Raw genomic sequence first — 15314 nt, 5'->3', positions numbered from 1 at the left:
CTGACCGCTCCGGGGAAGACACGCACCGACGGAACCCCTTGGGAAACAGCAGTGAGAGTCCTCACCGTCGTAAGGGTTTCCTCTGGGGACAACCTGCCCTGGGCACCACATGAGGGAGCAGACCGGCTTCTCTTCCTCTGCCCCCACACCATTCACTCATGAAGGCAGCTCAGGTGTTCTCATGCCCTGCCTGCCTGCCTGCCTGCCTGGCTCATCCGTGAGCTGTGACCACCTCCAAGGCAGGACTCCACCTTCTCCTCTCTGTGTACCGTGAATCTGCACACAGTGGGCTTTCAGAACCTTAGGAGACTTGAGCCATTCCCACTCGAGCCAGAACCCTCCCCAGGAAGGAAAACAGCTGTGGAGTCATTTTGGCCCCAGCACTGGTTCCCAAACCCTGGCGGCTCCTACAGCCTCTACGGTGTGAAGAGGGAGGTCCCTTTTGACAGAGCTTTCCGGCTGTCAGATCGAAGCTGTTGTTTCACTGTCAGCTGTGTCTCTGCCGTTGCAGCCAGGTGGGCCACGCTGCTCCAAAGGAGCTCACAAGCTGAGTTGCAAGGGAGGTATTGAGAGGACAGGGATGGCTACAACGTGCTGCAAACTGAGTGAGGGTCCCCACAATCCTCAGCAAAGGTCTGTGGTGTGCAAGTGGGGAGTAGAGGGCCCCCAAGTTCCAAAGGAAGGGAGGTACTCGGGAGCTAAAGCCCTTGGCTGCTGTGGTAGCAGCTGCAGATGGCAGCTCGTCCACAGTGCACTTCGAATGAGGTCATATGAGCGGGACTCTGGAAATGGCTCCGAAATCCAGAGAAAGGGGTCAGGGTATGTGGGAATCCGGCGGGGGTGGGGGGTGGATGAAGGAAGGTGTCCTTCCTCTCTCCAGTGCAATTTGGTTTGGTGAGTCTCAAAGCTACCAGATGGCACTTCCCAAGTCAGGCCCCCGCAGGAATCAGGGTGGGCTGCGTGCCTCGGCCCCTGCCACAGGGACAAGCCACACCAGTGGCCTCCCTGAGCTCAAATGGCCGGATCTGGGGGTTCCGTCTGGGTGCACACCTCCTTGCTGTGGCCAAGTTCCCCCCTTCTCTGAGCACCAGCTTCATCATCCTCTCGAATGAGGACATCGATTGCTACCTTGGCACGTTACTCTCTTCATCCTGTGAAGACTCATTAGGCTTATCCTACAATTACTAGCTGGCCCGAAGAGATATCTCCTGAATCCAGATTAAGCTGGAGTCTCCCAGGCTCATCTGGCATGTCTTCCCTGAAGTCTGCCAAAACCCACACCCTTGCATTTCCAGGGACTCCCCTTAGCCGGCTGGGCAGAAAACCCAGCATGGTTCAAACAAGCTGACAGACAAGTGGGAGAGGACTCACGGGCAGACGGCCTCCGTCAGGTCTCGGGTGGAGCTCTGGGACCACAGCAGCAACGGCCCATCCCAGCCCCTGGGCTCAGCAGCGCCCTCATTCTCAGGCCGGCGGCTCTGCCCTGAGGGGAGCAGGAAGGTCACCAACTGCCGCAGGCGGACCTCAAGCCCCTCCCACTGCTGGAGCCTGACCTCCCCCGGCCCCACCCCTTCCCCTACCCCAGCAGGACGAGAGCTCGTCTTCCCCTGGCTTCCAACGTGAGGCCCGGCCCTGGGCCCCGATTGGGCACTGCCCCAGTCCGGAGCCAATCACAGTGGCCAGGGAGGTGGAACGCACCGATTGGCCAGGGCCAGGTCATGTGACCATGCTCCCCAGGAAACTCAAATATTACCAAGATTCCCTAACAAACCAATGAACAAAATTATCCAGTAAAGGCAAACCGTACTTTTTAATGAGGCCGATGTCACAGAAAAAAAAAAAATGCTTCACAATGAACTGCTCAAGGAAGCTACTAAATAAACTTTCAGAAAAGTTAAGTAGTTTTTTTTTTTTTTTTTAATAGGGTGACGGAGAGCTATACCTTTCCCATCTATGTGAATTTAGGTTTAAACTAGATTTCCCTTGGCTATTATATACGACAAAAAAACCCCACATCACCCCCTTTCACTCCCCCCACCCCCCAAAAGTGTTTTAGTCTATTGAGTTTTTGTGTCCTCAGTTGTGTCTGATTCACGGCAACTCACGAACTCTACACAGCCAGGCTCTTCCGTCCATGGAATTCAGGGCAATTTTTTTCTGTCACAGTAAATGCCCACCCTGGGTGATCCAAAGGCAAGGGCTCAGAGGCTCCTGAGAGTCTAACTCCTTTCAGCCGAGCACAGAGCTGGCTCCTCACTGGGATGCCTGTGGCCTGGGGCTCCCAGAGGGGAGAGCAGCACTCGCCCCACCGTGTGGTCACTGCTGGAAGTGCAGGCTGCTCCTCACTCCCCCTTGACAGTGTCCCTGAGGGCAGAACAGTGGGAATCTACTCAAGGTGGAAATGCAAACTCCCATGCAACCAAACTTCCCACAAGGTCTCCAAAACCACTCAGGAACAGGGAATTGGAAACTGCAGGGCATGACATGAATGGAGATGGAGACTTGACACCTTACACCGAGTTCACTTCCAGTTATCCCTAGACAAAGTTTCCATGAAAACTTGTCACAAATCTAGAAGAACAATGAGCAGAAACCGGACACGTGCTTTGAGTCTTCACACACAAAACTAAAAGGCAGTCCACAAAACAACCCAGAGAATACAGTGGACTTTGCAAAATCAAAGATATCTACTGTGGGAAAGACCTCATTACAAAAGCAAAAGACAGGTCATACATCGCGAGACGAATGAGTGGAAACACAAAGCTTCTCAAGGATGTGTCTCCAAACAGACAAAGAACACCAACACAACAAGCCTGTGAAAACTAGGGAAAGGTCTGAAGGGACAGCAGACTGAGGAAGACACACACAGAGTATCCCGGATGATGTCCAGCACGGAGGGCCTGAAGAAACAACAGTCTAGTTGCACTCCCTCAGGCCTGTGTGACCCTGGATGAGGCCTCTGTTTCCCGGTGGCTCTGAGAGATGGACAGGGAGGAAGGGGAAGAGAAATCACTTGCATTTCTAATACTCACAGCAAAGTCTTCCAATGAGAAGGGAATTATCACCCCCACTGACAATGCCATGCACTGAAGTGATACCCACGAGTCCATCTAACCCAGAAGGGAAGGAAGGACCTGTTCTCACAAAACGGCGAGAGATGGAAGAAGGAAGATCAAGCCCACACCAATCACTGGAAAGAGAAGCTGTGCTCAGGGCTTGAAAGAATTCCTATTGGGAAAATGATGTCACAGCCCCACAAGGCAATCCACAGCTTGGATGCTATTCCTCCCAAAATGCCAATGCATTGTCGCACCGAACAAAGAACTGCAAAAGGGGTTACGGAAACAGAAAAGAGCCTAAATTGTCAATACAATCCGACGAAAAAGCCCCGATACGGACATCCAAGGTTGTGTGAAAGGAAATTAGACGACCAAACTAGGATCCTCAGGAGCGTATCGGAGAAGGCGATGGCGACCCACGCCAGTACTCTTGCCTGGAAAATGCCCTGGACGGAGGAGCCTGGTAGGCTGCAGGCCATGGGGTCGCGCAGAGTCAGACACGACTGAAGTGACTTAGCCGCAGCGGCAGCAGCAGGACAGTATGCTATTGGGAATACAACAACACACACAGATCCAGATCGATGGAATAAAGTTGAGGGTCCAGAAACAAACCCCGGCATCCATGGTCAACTCATCTCTGACACAGAAGGGGAGAATATCCAAATGGGAACAAGAAAGCCTCTTCAATAAATGGCCATGGGAAAACCAGACAGCTACATCTGAAGAACGCTATTGGTTTTGATCTCACACCACCTCAATATCGGGGAAAAACCTCACCCTAAAGACTGATGTCTTGAGATAGCTAGAAAGAAGCGTAGGTCAAAGGCTCCTTAACATCAGAGTCTCCTTGCCATTTGCTGGGCAGAGGTAGAAATGGGTCTCTTCAAGTAAGGGAAAGAGGGAAACGAAGTACACCAATGGGTTTCCATCCAATGGAACCTCTTCACAACAGAGAAGCTAAGCATTCACAGATGCAAAAGATAGGAAACGGAACATGAGAGACTCCTTGCAAGTGGTGTATCTGAGAAGGGGTTCATATGGAAAGAGACGAAGAATGCACAGCACTCAGATTCCAAGAAACACCACCACCACCCTTGACCCTTCCCCCATGACCAACTCCGACCTAAAGCCTTTCTCTCCCTCTAACCCATCCCTAAAACATAACCCTCATCTAATCATATACATGTGCATTCCTAGCATCCATCCATCCACACACGAGAGAGAAAGAGGAAGACACAGACTGAATCGAGAAAGGAAAAGAGAGGGACACAGCCAGAGAGAGACACGGAACCAAAGAGAGGAAAGGAGTCGATGGTCCAGACTTTTCATCAATCTGTCTCGAAGGTAGAAGCAATGACAGCGCCCATCCACCCCAGAAGGGGGAAAAGGACGGAAGGTTTGGAGAGGAAAAGACAAGAACGCAGGGAGCCATTAGAAGCTCAGCCACCCGCAGAAGCCGAGCTGGGACACTTGAACAGAATCTCAATGGAAACAGAGGACCAGAAAGTTGGCTACTCTTTTCTATAAGAGAGGGAGACCTTCGAGTCTTCCTTTCGGGCCTCCAACTTGGATGTGGGGTCTCAAAACAGTCAGGAGGGGCAGTGCCTTTTCCTGGGTACCACGGCGCATCCAGGCCTCGTTCTGCCCCATTCTGTGCTGTGTCAGCCCTGGATGGAGTCTTTCTTTCTGAAGTCTCAGCGCACAAGCTCCACGTGATATCGGCCCCAGGTGGAGAGGCATGGAGCTGCTCGTAGGCCGACAGACCTAGGAAACAGATGGGAGAATGACCCCCACTCTGCAGATGGAGAGACTGGGGAAACCCTGAGGGGCATATGCTTGTCCAGGGCCACACCACTTATGAGAAGAAGGAGCCTGGTCTGAGAGCAGCGGGGTCCTCGGAGCTCAGGCCCTGGCTGCACCCAGGCCTCCCCAGGGCTGTGGGCTGGGCTGTGTGGCTGTCAATGTGTCTGCACATGGCCTAAGGGGGGTGGTCGAGCAGTCAGAAACCCAGAGATTCCCTTGGGAAGTTTTGGGGAAGGGACCTCAGCACGAACCCCAGGAAATGATGTCACCTGCCGGCAACAGAACCCAACAGAACCCGCAACCCGGGTATCCAGGCCTCCAGAGCGGAGAGGAGCCCCCAGCCAGATCTCTTGCTGCCAGGATGTTCTGCTGTTTGCCCCTGCCCAGAGGCCGGGGCCTCAGGAGAGCTCACAGGCAGTGTGCGTGGGCACCCTGTCGACGTTGGCTCAGGGCACCCCCGAGAGGCCTCTGCCCCTCTGCCCGGAGAAACAGAAAGGTAACACGGGGAGCCCCAGGCCGGGCCAGGCCACCTCTCCCATGCCACCCGGAAACACCGGGTCCTTTGCCTGTGTGTGTGGATGCGGGTTTCTCGGGGTGTGTCTCCCTCAAGGAAGCCCAGGCGGATGTGGGGTCAGAAGCCTGCGGACAAGTTGTGTCCACACCCCAGGGGAGATCAGGCTGGCTGGGATGGGAACAGTGCGGGCAGGGCCGGCCGCCCAGGCTGACCTCACACCCTCAGGTGGGTCTCTTTCCTCCCGGGTGGGGATCTGAGCAGACACACGTCTCTGACCCTTCTGGGAAGAGAAGTTCGAGCAGGCAGAAGCAGCGGCTCCACTGGCCAGGCCCAGCTCGGAAAACTCCCAGCACGGCTGGCTGACGGTCACTGTCGTTGCAGAGCTTCCCACGTGATGAGGCCGAGGACGGGGACACCCCGTCCACCTCCCGGAGGGAGGGGTCGGAGCACCAACCCCCCGCCCGTGAGGCCCAGTGCAGGCTCCAGGTGAGCGTGCCCACGGAGGCATCAGCCCCACCGGGGGCGAAGCGGAGGCGGGGAAGGCCTGCTGCCGAGACACCGCCCAGGATACACCCGGCGGCCCAGTCTGAGGCTGCCACGGAGCTCAGCACACCCGGCTCCGACCCAGAGTCCCGAGAACCCCGGCCTCTGAGGCAGCAGGAGGACCTGGAACCCAGCACGCCAGAGCACAGAGGTAAGGACGCTGGGGCTGGTGCACGGGAGTGTGTGGGGAGGGGGTGCTGAGCTACACAGGGACGAGTCCCCGAAAGATGCTGCTGGGCCTGCAGCAAGCGCTGGCCTCACACCCCCATCCCCATCTTGCACACTTCAGTCCCAAAAGACATCCAACCCTGGGTATTCTTTCGGAATCTCTTGGAAGCTTTCTGTCCCGGGATACGCACATGCCAAGGCTGGTCTGTGGGCAAACTTTGCTTCTCCCCCAGCTCTAGCACTGGCCTCCAACTGGAAACAGGCTCCACTTCCCAGACCTGTGCCTACAGAGGTGGTGGCTCCAGGTGCAGGACCCAGGGATCCACCGAGGGCAGATGGAGAACCGAGCCTTGCCCTCGCAGAGACACCAGGCCAGCTGGGTACTGGCCAGCACACCGGGCAGATCGGATTTCCGTGCCTGCAGGACCCCCAGCCCCAGGCACTGATGTCCCACCCCCTCAGCCAGAACCTCCACCTCCACGTGCACCTGTACCTGCTCGGGCTTTGGCAGGAGAACCCGAGGCAGAGGAGGAGTCACCGCCTCGGCAGGGAGAGCCTGCCCTGGCTCCCGCGCAACACCCAGACGCCGACGATGACTCACCCGCCCCTGCAGGAAGAACGAGCCCCCGCTCTGGACAGAGACCCAGAGCCCTTGCCGGAAACACCATGTCCAGGGGAGCGGTCGGCTCTGCAGCCTCCATCCCTGTCTGCTCACCGTGGACGCCGGCAACTCGGTCTGCCCCCAGGGGACATGGAGTTCCTTTCCCCTGAGCTGCTTTGCATTTGGTTTGTTTCCACCTTTCTGGTGATGTTTTACTTTTTGTATGGTTTCGTCTATTTTTGTTGGTTAAGTTGGGATTAGTAAACTTTTTCATCATTGTTGCAATTTGGGACACTGTTGTGTAACTCTGGTGATACTGTGTTACCATCACCACTCTGTAGTTTCAGACCCGTTCGATCTTTATGCCCCACCCGCCAACAAAGCCTGGGTTCAAGGCAAGCAGGCCCTGTTCATCCCTCCCCCCGATCCTGACCACAATTTCATCTTTTCTTTCTGCATTCCTTCCTATATTCTTGGTGTCCCCAATCAATGACTCTCAGTGAGATGACTGAAGGAGTTTTTTTCGGACTCTCCACCTACTGTAAGACTCCATTGGAGAGTTCTCATTTTTATGTCATTTGAACTAGCCTTTGATAGCTGAAAGGACGGTGTACGTCCTTTCAAGATATCATGTGCCAAACGAAGCCCTTTTGGCAAATGCCATCATTATCTCCAGGCAGGCATTGCTGTTTGAAGGGTGACATCTCAGCCAGAAGGCAGAGGCTGAGCTCCTCTTGTTGCACCAGCTCCCAAAAGAAGCCAAGAAAGGGAGCTGGAACAACAAACCACCCCAACGCCCAGGAAAGCGTTCTTCACGACAGAAGGCTAGCAAATGACCCAACAACCTTGTGGCCCAGAACCCCTCTAGAAAAATCACTGTTCCATACAAAAGAGAAACACATGGGAAGTTCCAAGGAGAGGCAATGCCCATGGCCAGTGTACTTTAGAGACGGCCTGACCGCTCCGGGGAAGACACGCACCGACGGAACCCCTTGGGAAACAGCAGTGAGAGTCCTCACCGTCGTAAGGGTTTCCTCTGGGGACAACCTGCCCTGGGCACCACATGAGGGAGCAGACCGGCTTCTCTTCCTCTGCCCCCACACCACTCACTCATGAAGGCAGCTCAGGTGTTCTCATGCCCTGCCTGCCTGCCTGCCTGCCTGGCTCATCCGTGAGCTGTGACCACCTCCAGGGCAGGACTCCACCTTCTCCTCTCTGTGTACCGTGAATCTGCACACAGTGGGCTTTCAGAACCTTAGGAGACTTGAGCCATTCCCACTCGAGCCAGAACCCTCCCCAGGAAGGAAAACAGCTGTGGAGTCATTTTGGCCCCAGCACTGGTTCCCAAACCCTGGCGGCTCCTACAGCCTCTACGGTGTGAAGAGGGAGGTCCCTTTTGACAGAGCTTTCCGGCTGTCAGATCGAAGCTGTTGTTTCACTGTCAGCTGTGTCTCTGCCGTTGCAGCCAGGTGGGCCACGCTGCTCCAAAGGAGCTCACAAGCTGAGTTGCAAGGGAGGTATTGAGAGGACAGGGATGGCTACAACGTGCTGCAAACTGAGTGAGGGTCCCCACAATCCTCAGCAAAGGTCTGTGGTGTGCAAGTGGGGAGTAGAGGGCCCCCAAGTTCCAAAGGAAGGGAGGTACTCGGGAGCTAAAGCCCTTGGCTGCTGTGGTAGCAGCTGCAGATGGCAGCTCGTCCACAGTGCACTTCGAATGAGGTCATATGAGCGGGACTCTGGAAATGGCTCCGAAATCCAGAGAAAGGGGTCAGGGTATGTGGGAATCCGGCGGGGGTGGGGGGTGGATGAAGGAAGGTGTCCTTCCTCTCTCCAGTGCAATTTGGTTTGGTGAGTCTCAAAGCTACCAGATGGCACTTCCCAAGTCAGGCCCCCGCAGGAATCAGGGTGGGCTGCGTGCCTCGGCCCCTGCCACAGGGACAAGCCACACCAGTGGCCTCCCTGAGCTCAAATGGCCGGATCTGGGGGTTCCGTCTGGGTGCACACCTCCTTGCTGTGGCCAAGTTCCCCCCTTCTCTGAGCACCAGCTTCATCATCCTCTCGAATGAGGACATCGATTGCTACCTTGGCACGTTACTCTCTTCATCCTGTGAAGACTCATTAGGCTTATCCTACAATTACTAGCTGGCCCGAAGAGATATCTCCTGAATCCAGATTAAGCTGGAGTCTCCCAGGCTCATCTGGCATGTCTTCCCTGAAGTCTGCCAAAACCCACACCCTTGCATTTCCAGGGACTCCCCTTAGCCGGCTGGGCAGAAAACCCAGCATGGTTCAAACAAGCTGACAGACAAGCGGGAGAGGACTCACGGGCAGACGGCCTCCGTCAGGTCTCGGGTGGAGCTCTGGGACCACAGCAGCAACGGGCCATCCCAGCCCCTGGGCTCAGCAGCGCCCTCATTCTCAGGCCGGCGGCTCTGCCCTGAGGGGAGCAGGAAGGTCACCAACTGCCGCAGGCGGACCTCAAGCCCCTCCCACTGCTGGAGCCTGACCTCCCCCGGCCCCACCCCTTCCCCTACCCCAGCAGGACGAGAGCTCGTCTTCCCCTGGCTTCCAACGTGAGGCCCGGCCCTGGGCCCCGATTGGGCACTGCCCCAGTCCGGAGCCAATCACAGTGGCCAGGGAGGTGGAACGCACCGATTGGCCAGGGCCAGGTCATGTGACCATGCTCCCCAGGAAACTCAAATATTACCAAGATTCCCTAACAAACCAATGAACAAAATTATCCAGTAAAGGCAAACCGTACTTTTTAATGAGGCCGATGTCACAGAAAAAAAAAAAAAGCTTCACAATGAACTGCTCAAGGAAGCTACTAAATAAACTTTCAGAAAAGTTAAGTAGTTTTTTTTTTTTTTTAATAGGGTGACGGAGAGCTATACCTTTCCCATCTATGTGAATTTAGGTTTAAACTAGATTTCCCTTGGCTATTATATACGACAAAAAAACCCCACATCACCCCCTTTCACTCCCCCCACCCCCCAAAAGTGTTTTAGTCTATTGAGTTTTTGTGTCCTCAGTTGTGTCTGATTCACGGCAACTCACGAACTCTACACAGCCAGGCTCTTCCGTCCATGGAATTCAGGGCAATTTTTTTCTGTCACAGTAAATGCCCACCCTGGGTGATCCAAAGGCAAGGGCTCAGAGGCTCCTGAGAGTCTAACTCCTTTCAGCCGAGCACAGAGCTGGCTCCTCACTGGGATGCCTGTGGCCTGGGGCTCCCAGAGGGGAGAGCAGCACTCGCCCCACCGTGTGGTCACTGCTGGAAGTGCAGGCTGCTCCTCACTCCCCCTTGACAGTGTCCCTGAGGGCAGAACAGTGGGAATCTACTCAAGGTGGAAATGCAAACTCCCATGCAACCAAACTTCCCACAAGGTCTCCAAAACCACTCAGGAACAGGGAATTGGAAACTGCAGGGCATGACATGAATGGAGATGGAGACTTGACACCTTACACCGAGTTCACTTCCAGTTATCCCTAGACAAAGTTTCCATGAAAACTTGTCACAAATCTAGAAGAACAATGAGCAGAAACCGGACACGTGCTTTGAGTCTTCACACACAAAACTAAAAGGCAGTCCACAAAACAACCCAGAGAATACAGTGGACTTTGCAAAATCAAAGATATCTACTGTGGGAAAGACCTCATTACAAAAGCAAAAGACAGGTCATACATCGCGAGACGAATGAGTGGAAACACAAAGCTTCTCAAGGATGTGTCTCCAAACGGACAAAGAACACCAACACAACAAGCCTGTGAAAACTAGGGAAAGGTCTGAAGGGACAGCAGACTGAGGAAGACACACACAGAGTATCCCGGATGATGTCCAGCACGGAGGGCCTGAAGAAACAACAGTCTAGTTGCACTCCCTCAGGCCTGTGTGACCCTGGATGAGGCCTCTGTTTCCCGGTGGCTCTGAGAGATGGACAGGGAGGAAGGGGAAGAGAAATCACTTGCATTTCTAATACTCACAGCAAAGTCTTCCAATGAGAAGGGAATTATCACCCCCACTGACAATGCCATGCACTGAAGTGATACCCACGAGTCCATCTAACCCAGAAGGGAAGGAAGGACCTGTTCTCACAAAACGGCGAGAGATGGAAGAAGGAAGATCAAGCCCACACCAATCACTGGAAAGAGAAGCTGTGCTCAGGGCTTGAAAGAATTCCTATTGGGAAAATGATGTCACAGCCCCACAAGGCAATCCACAGCTTGGATGCTATTCCTCCCAAAATGCCAATGCATTGTCGCACCGAACAAAGAACTGCAAAAGGGGTTACGGAAACAGAAAAGAGCCTAAATTGTCAATACAATCCGACGAAAAAGCCCCGATACGGACATCCAAGGTTGTGTGAAAGGAAATTAGACGACCAAACTAGGATCCTCAGGAGCGTATCGGAGAAGGCGATGGCGACCCACGCCAGTACTCTTGCCTGGAAAATGCCCTGTAAGGAGGAGCCTGGTAGGCTGCAGGCCATGGGGTCGCGCAGAGTCAGACACGACTGAAGTGACTTAGCCGCAGCGGCAGCAGCAGGACAGTATGCTATTGGGAATACAACAACACACACAGATCCAGATCGATGGAATAAAGTTGAGGGTCCAGAAACAAACCCCGGCATCCATGGTCAACTCATCTCTGACACAGAAGGGGAGAATATCCAAATGGGAACAAGAAAGCCTCTTCAATAAATGGCCATGGGAAAACCAGACAGCTACATCTGAAGAACGCTATTGGTTTTGATCTCACACCACCTCAATATCGGGGAAAAACCTCACCCTAAAGACTGATGTCTTGAGATAGCTAGAAAGAAGCGTAGGTCAAAGGCTCCTTAACATCAGAGTCTCCTTGCCATTTGCTGGGCGGAGGTAGAAATGGGTCTCTTCAAGTAAGGGAAAGAGGGAAACGAAGTACACCAATGGGTTTCCATCCAATGGAACCTCTTCACAACAGAGAAGCTAAGCATTCACAGATGCAAAAGATAGGAAACGGAACATGAGAGACTCCTTGCAAGTGGTGTATCTGAGAAGGGGTTCATATGGAAAGAGACGAAGAATGCACAGCACTCAGATTCCAAGAAACACCACCACCACCCTTGACCCTTCCCCCATGACCAACTCCGACCTAAAGCCTTTCTCTCCCTCTAACCCATCCCTAAAACATAACCCTCATCTAATCATATACATGTGCATTCCTAGCATCCATCCATCCACACACTAGAGAGAAAGAGGAAGACACAGACTGAATCGAGAAAGGAAAAGAGAGGGACACAGCCAGAGAGAGACACGCAACCAAAGAGAGGAAAGGAGTCGATGGTCCAGACTTTTCATCAATCTGTCTCGAAGGTAGAAGCAATGACAGCGCCCATCCACCCCAGAAGGGGGAAAAGGACGGAAGGTTTGGAGAGGAAAAGACAAGAACGCAGGGAGCCATTAGAAGCTCAGCCACCCGCAGAAGCCGAGCTGGGACACTTGAACAGAATCTCAATGGAAACAGAGGACCAGAAAGTTGGCTACTCTTTTCTATAAGAGAGGGAGACCTTCGAGTCTTCCTTTCGGGCCTCCAACTTGGATGTGGGGTCTCAAAACAGTCAGGAGGGGCAGTGCCTTTTCCTGGGTACCACGGCGCATCCAGGCCTCGTTCTGCCCCATTCTGTGCTGTGTCAGCCCTGGATGGAGTCTTTCTTTCTGAAGTCTCAGCGCACAAGCTCCACGTGATATCGGCCCCAGGTGGAGAGGCATGGAGCTGCTCGTAGGCTGACAGACCTAGGAAACAGATGGGAGAATGACCCCCACTCTGCAGATGGAGAGACTGGGGAAACCCTGAGGGGCATATGCTTGTCCAGGGCCACACCACTTATGAGAAGAAGGAGCCTGGTCTGAGAGCAGCGGGGTCCTCGGAGCTCAGGCCCTGGCTGCACCCAGGCCTCCCCAGGGCTGTGGGCTGGGCTGTGTGGCTGTCAATGTGCCTGCACATGGCCTAAGGGGGGTGGTCGAGCAGTCAGAAACCCAGAGATTCCCTTGGGAAGTTTTGGGGAAGGGACCTCAGCACGAACCCCAGGAAATGATGTCACCTGCCGGCAACAGAACCCAACAGAACCCGCAACCCGGGTATCCAGGCCTCCAGAGCGGAGAGGAGCCCCCAGCCAGATCTCTTGCTGCCAGGATGTTCTGCTGTTTGCCCCTGCCCAGAGGCCGGGGCCTCAGGAGAGCTCACAGGCAGTGTGCGTGGGCACCCTGTCGACGTTGGTTCAGGGCACCCCCGAGAGGCCTCTGGCCCTCTGCCCGGAGAAACAGAAAGGTAACACGGGGAGCCCCAGGCCGGGCCAGGCCACCTCTCCCATGCCACCCGGAAACACCGGGTCCTTTGCCTGTGTGTGTGGATGCGGGTTTCTCGGGGTGTGTCTCCCTCAAGGAAGTCCAGGCGGATGTGGGGTCAGAAGCCTGCGGACAAGTTGTGTCCACACCCCAGGGGAGATCAGGCTGGCTGGGATGGGAACAGTGCGGGCAGGGCCGGCCGCCCAGGCTGACCTCACACCCTCAGGTGGGTCTCTTTCCTCCCGGGTGGGGATCTGAGCAGACACACGTCTCTGACCCTTCTGGGAAGAGAAGTTCGAGCAGGCAGAAGCAGCGGCTCCACTGGCCAGGCCCAGCTCGGAAAACTCCCAGCACGGCTGGCTGACGGTCACTGTCGTTGCAGAGCTTCCCACGTGATGAGGCCGAGGACGGGGACACCCCGTCCACCTCCCGGAGGGAGGGGTCGGAGCACCAACCCCCCGCCCGTGAGGCCCAGTGCAGGCTCCAGGTGAGCGTGCCCACGGAGGCATCAGCCCCACCGGGGGCGAAGCGGAGGCGGGGAAGGCCTGCTGCCGAGACACCGCCCAGGATACACCCGGCGGCCCAGTCTGAGGCTGCCACGGAGCTCAGCACACCCGGCTCCGACCCAGAGTCCCGAGAACCCCGGCCTCTGAGGCAGCAGGAGGACCTGGAGCCCAGCACGCCAGAGCACAGAGGTAAGGACGCTGGGGCTGGTGCACGGGAGTGTGTGGGGAGGGGGTGCTGAGCTACACAGGGACGAGTCCCCGAAAGATGCTGCTGGGCCTGCAGCAAGCGCTGGCCTCACACCCCCATCCCCATCTTGCACACTTCAGTCCCAAAAGACATCCAACCCTGGGTATTCTTTCGGAATCTCTTGGAAGCTTTCTGTCCCGGGATACGCACATGCCAAGGCTGGTCTGTGGGCAAACTTTGCTTCTCCCCCAGCTCTAGCACTGGCCTCCAACTGGAAACAGGCTCCACTTCCCAGACCTGTGCCTACAGAGGTGGTGGCTCCAGGTGCAGGACCCAGGGATCCACCGAGGGCAGATGGAGAACCGAGCCTTGCCCTCGCAGAGACACCAGGCCAGCTGGGTACTGGCCAGCACACCGGGCAGATCGGATTTCCGTGCCTGCAGGACCCCCAGCCCCAGGCACTGATGTCCCACCCCCTCAGCCAGAACCTCCACCTCCACGTGCACCTGTACCTGCTCGGGCTTTGGCAGGAGAACCCGAGGCAGAGGAGGAGTCACCGCCTCGGCAGGGAGAGCCTGCCCTGGCTCCCGCGCAACACCCAGACGCCGACGATGACTCACCCGCCCCTGCAGGAAGAACGAGCCCCCGCTCTGGACAGAGACCCAGAGCCCTTGCCGGAAACACCATGTCCAGGGGAGCGGTCGGCTCTGCAGCCTCCATCCCTGTCTGCTCACCGTGGACGCCGGCAACTCGGTCTGCCCCCAGGGGACATGGAGTTCCTTTCCCCTGAGCTGCTTTGCATTTGGTTTGTTTCCACCTTTCTGGTGATGTTTTACTTTTTGTATGGTTTCGTCTATTTTTGTTGGTTAAGTTGGGATTAGTAAACTTTTTCATCATTGTTGCAATTTGGGACACTGTTGTGTAACTCTGGTGATACTGTGTTACCATCACCACTCTGTAGTTTCAGACCCGTTCGATCTTTATGCCCCACCCGCCAACAAAGCCTGGGTTCAAGGCAAGCAGGCCCTGTTCATCCCTCCCCCCGATCCTGACCACAATTTCATCTTTTCTTTCTGCATTCCTTCCTATATTCTTGGTGTCCCCAATCAATGACTCTCAGTGAGATGACTGAAGGAGTTTTTTTCGGACTCTCCACCTACTGTAAGACTCCATTGGAGAGTTCTCATTTTTATGTCATTTGAACTAGCCTTTGATAGCTGAAAGGACGGTGTACGTCCTTTCAAGATATCATGTGCCAAACGAAGCCCTTTTGGCAAATGCCATCATTATCTCCAGGCAGGCATTGCTGTTTGAAGGGTGACATCTCAGCCAGAAGGCAGAGGCTGAGCTCCTCTTGTTGCACCAGCTCCCAAAAGAAGCCAAGAAAGGGAGCTGGAACAACAAACCACCCCAACGCCCAGGAAAGCGTTCTTCACGACAGAAGGCTAGCAAATGACCCAACAACCTTGTGGCCCAGAACCCCTCTAGAAAAATCACTGTTCCATACAAAAGAGAAACACATGGGAAGTTCCAAGGAGAGGCAATGCCCATGGCCAGTGTACTTTAGAGACGGCCTGACCGCTCCGGGGAAGACACGCACCGACGG

General features: G+C 55.0%; 2 protein-coding genes and 1 long non-coding RNA gene across 3 annotated transcripts in view; 2 read left to right on the top strand and 1 right to left on the bottom strand.

The window, feature by feature from the left end:
- The window catches only part of LOC145529707 (uncharacterized), a 1704434-nt gene that overhangs the window by 1504193 nt on the left and 184927 nt on the right, over nt 1-15314 (bottom strand). The window contains exons 24-25 of the long non-coding RNA XR_014071296.1: nt 9014-9125; nt 1372-1483 (exon numbers count right to left, since the gene is read on the bottom strand). This is a non-coding gene — a long non-coding RNA (uncharacterized LOC145529707). The remainder of the gene's footprint in view (nt 1-1371; nt 1484-9013; nt 9126-15314) is intronic.
- Nucleotides 5159-6973, top strand: LOC145529618 (uncharacterized). Its single transcript, XM_081550211.1, has 3 exons — nt 5159-5358; nt 5758-6070; nt 6321-6973. Exons 1-3 carry the CDS (start codon nt 5224-5226, stop codon nt 6947-6949), a joined length of 1077 nt encoding a protein of 358 aa, XP_081406337.1. The 5' UTR covers nt 5159-5223; the 3' UTR covers nt 6950-6973.
- Nucleotides 9551-14613, top strand: LOC145529555 (uncharacterized). The gene is made up of 3 exons (XM_081550137.1): nt 9551-12998; nt 13398-13710; nt 13961-14613. The coding sequence occupies exons 1-3, from the start codon at nt 12762-12764 to the stop codon at nt 14587-14589; spliced, it is 1179 nt and encodes a 392-aa protein (XP_081406263.1). The 5' UTR covers nt 9551-12761; the 3' UTR covers nt 14590-14613.

Source organism: Giraffa tippelskirchi, chromosome 12, assembly GCF_054371585.1.
Source record: "Giraffa tippelskirchi isolate mGirTip1 chromosome 12, T2T-mGirTip1v1.2.pri, whole genome shotgun sequence".
In the NCBI taxonomy this organism is placed as follows: Eukaryota; Metazoa; Chordata; class Mammalia; order Artiodactyla; family Giraffidae; genus Giraffa; species Giraffa tippelskirchi.
Note: the sequence above shows the minus strand (reverse complement) of the source record. Positions and strands in the feature narration are given on the sequence as shown.

Coding starts and splice junctions, on each gene's coding strand:
- LOC145529618 (XM_081550211.1), top strand. CDS start 5,224: ATGTTCTGCTGTTTGCCCCTGCCCAGAGGCCGGGGCCTCAGGAGAGCT. Junction 5,359..5,757: donor CTGCCCGGAGAAACAGAAAG/GTAACACGGGGA, acceptor CTGTCGTTGCAG/AGCTTCCCACGTGATGAGGC. Junction 6,071..6,320: donor CAGCACGCCAGAGCACAGAG/GTAAGGACGCTG, acceptor CTTCTCCCCCAG/CTCTAGCACTGGCCTCCAAC.
- LOC145529555 (XM_081550137.1), top strand. CDS start 12,762: ATGATGTCACCTGCCGGCAACAGAACCCAACAGAACCCGCAACCCGGG. Junction 12,999..13,397: donor CTGCCCGGAGAAACAGAAAG/GTAACACGGGGA, acceptor CTGTCGTTGCAG/AGCTTCCCACGTGATGAGGC. Junction 13,711..13,960: donor CAGCACGCCAGAGCACAGAG/GTAAGGACGCTG, acceptor CTTCTCCCCCAG/CTCTAGCACTGGCCTCCAAC.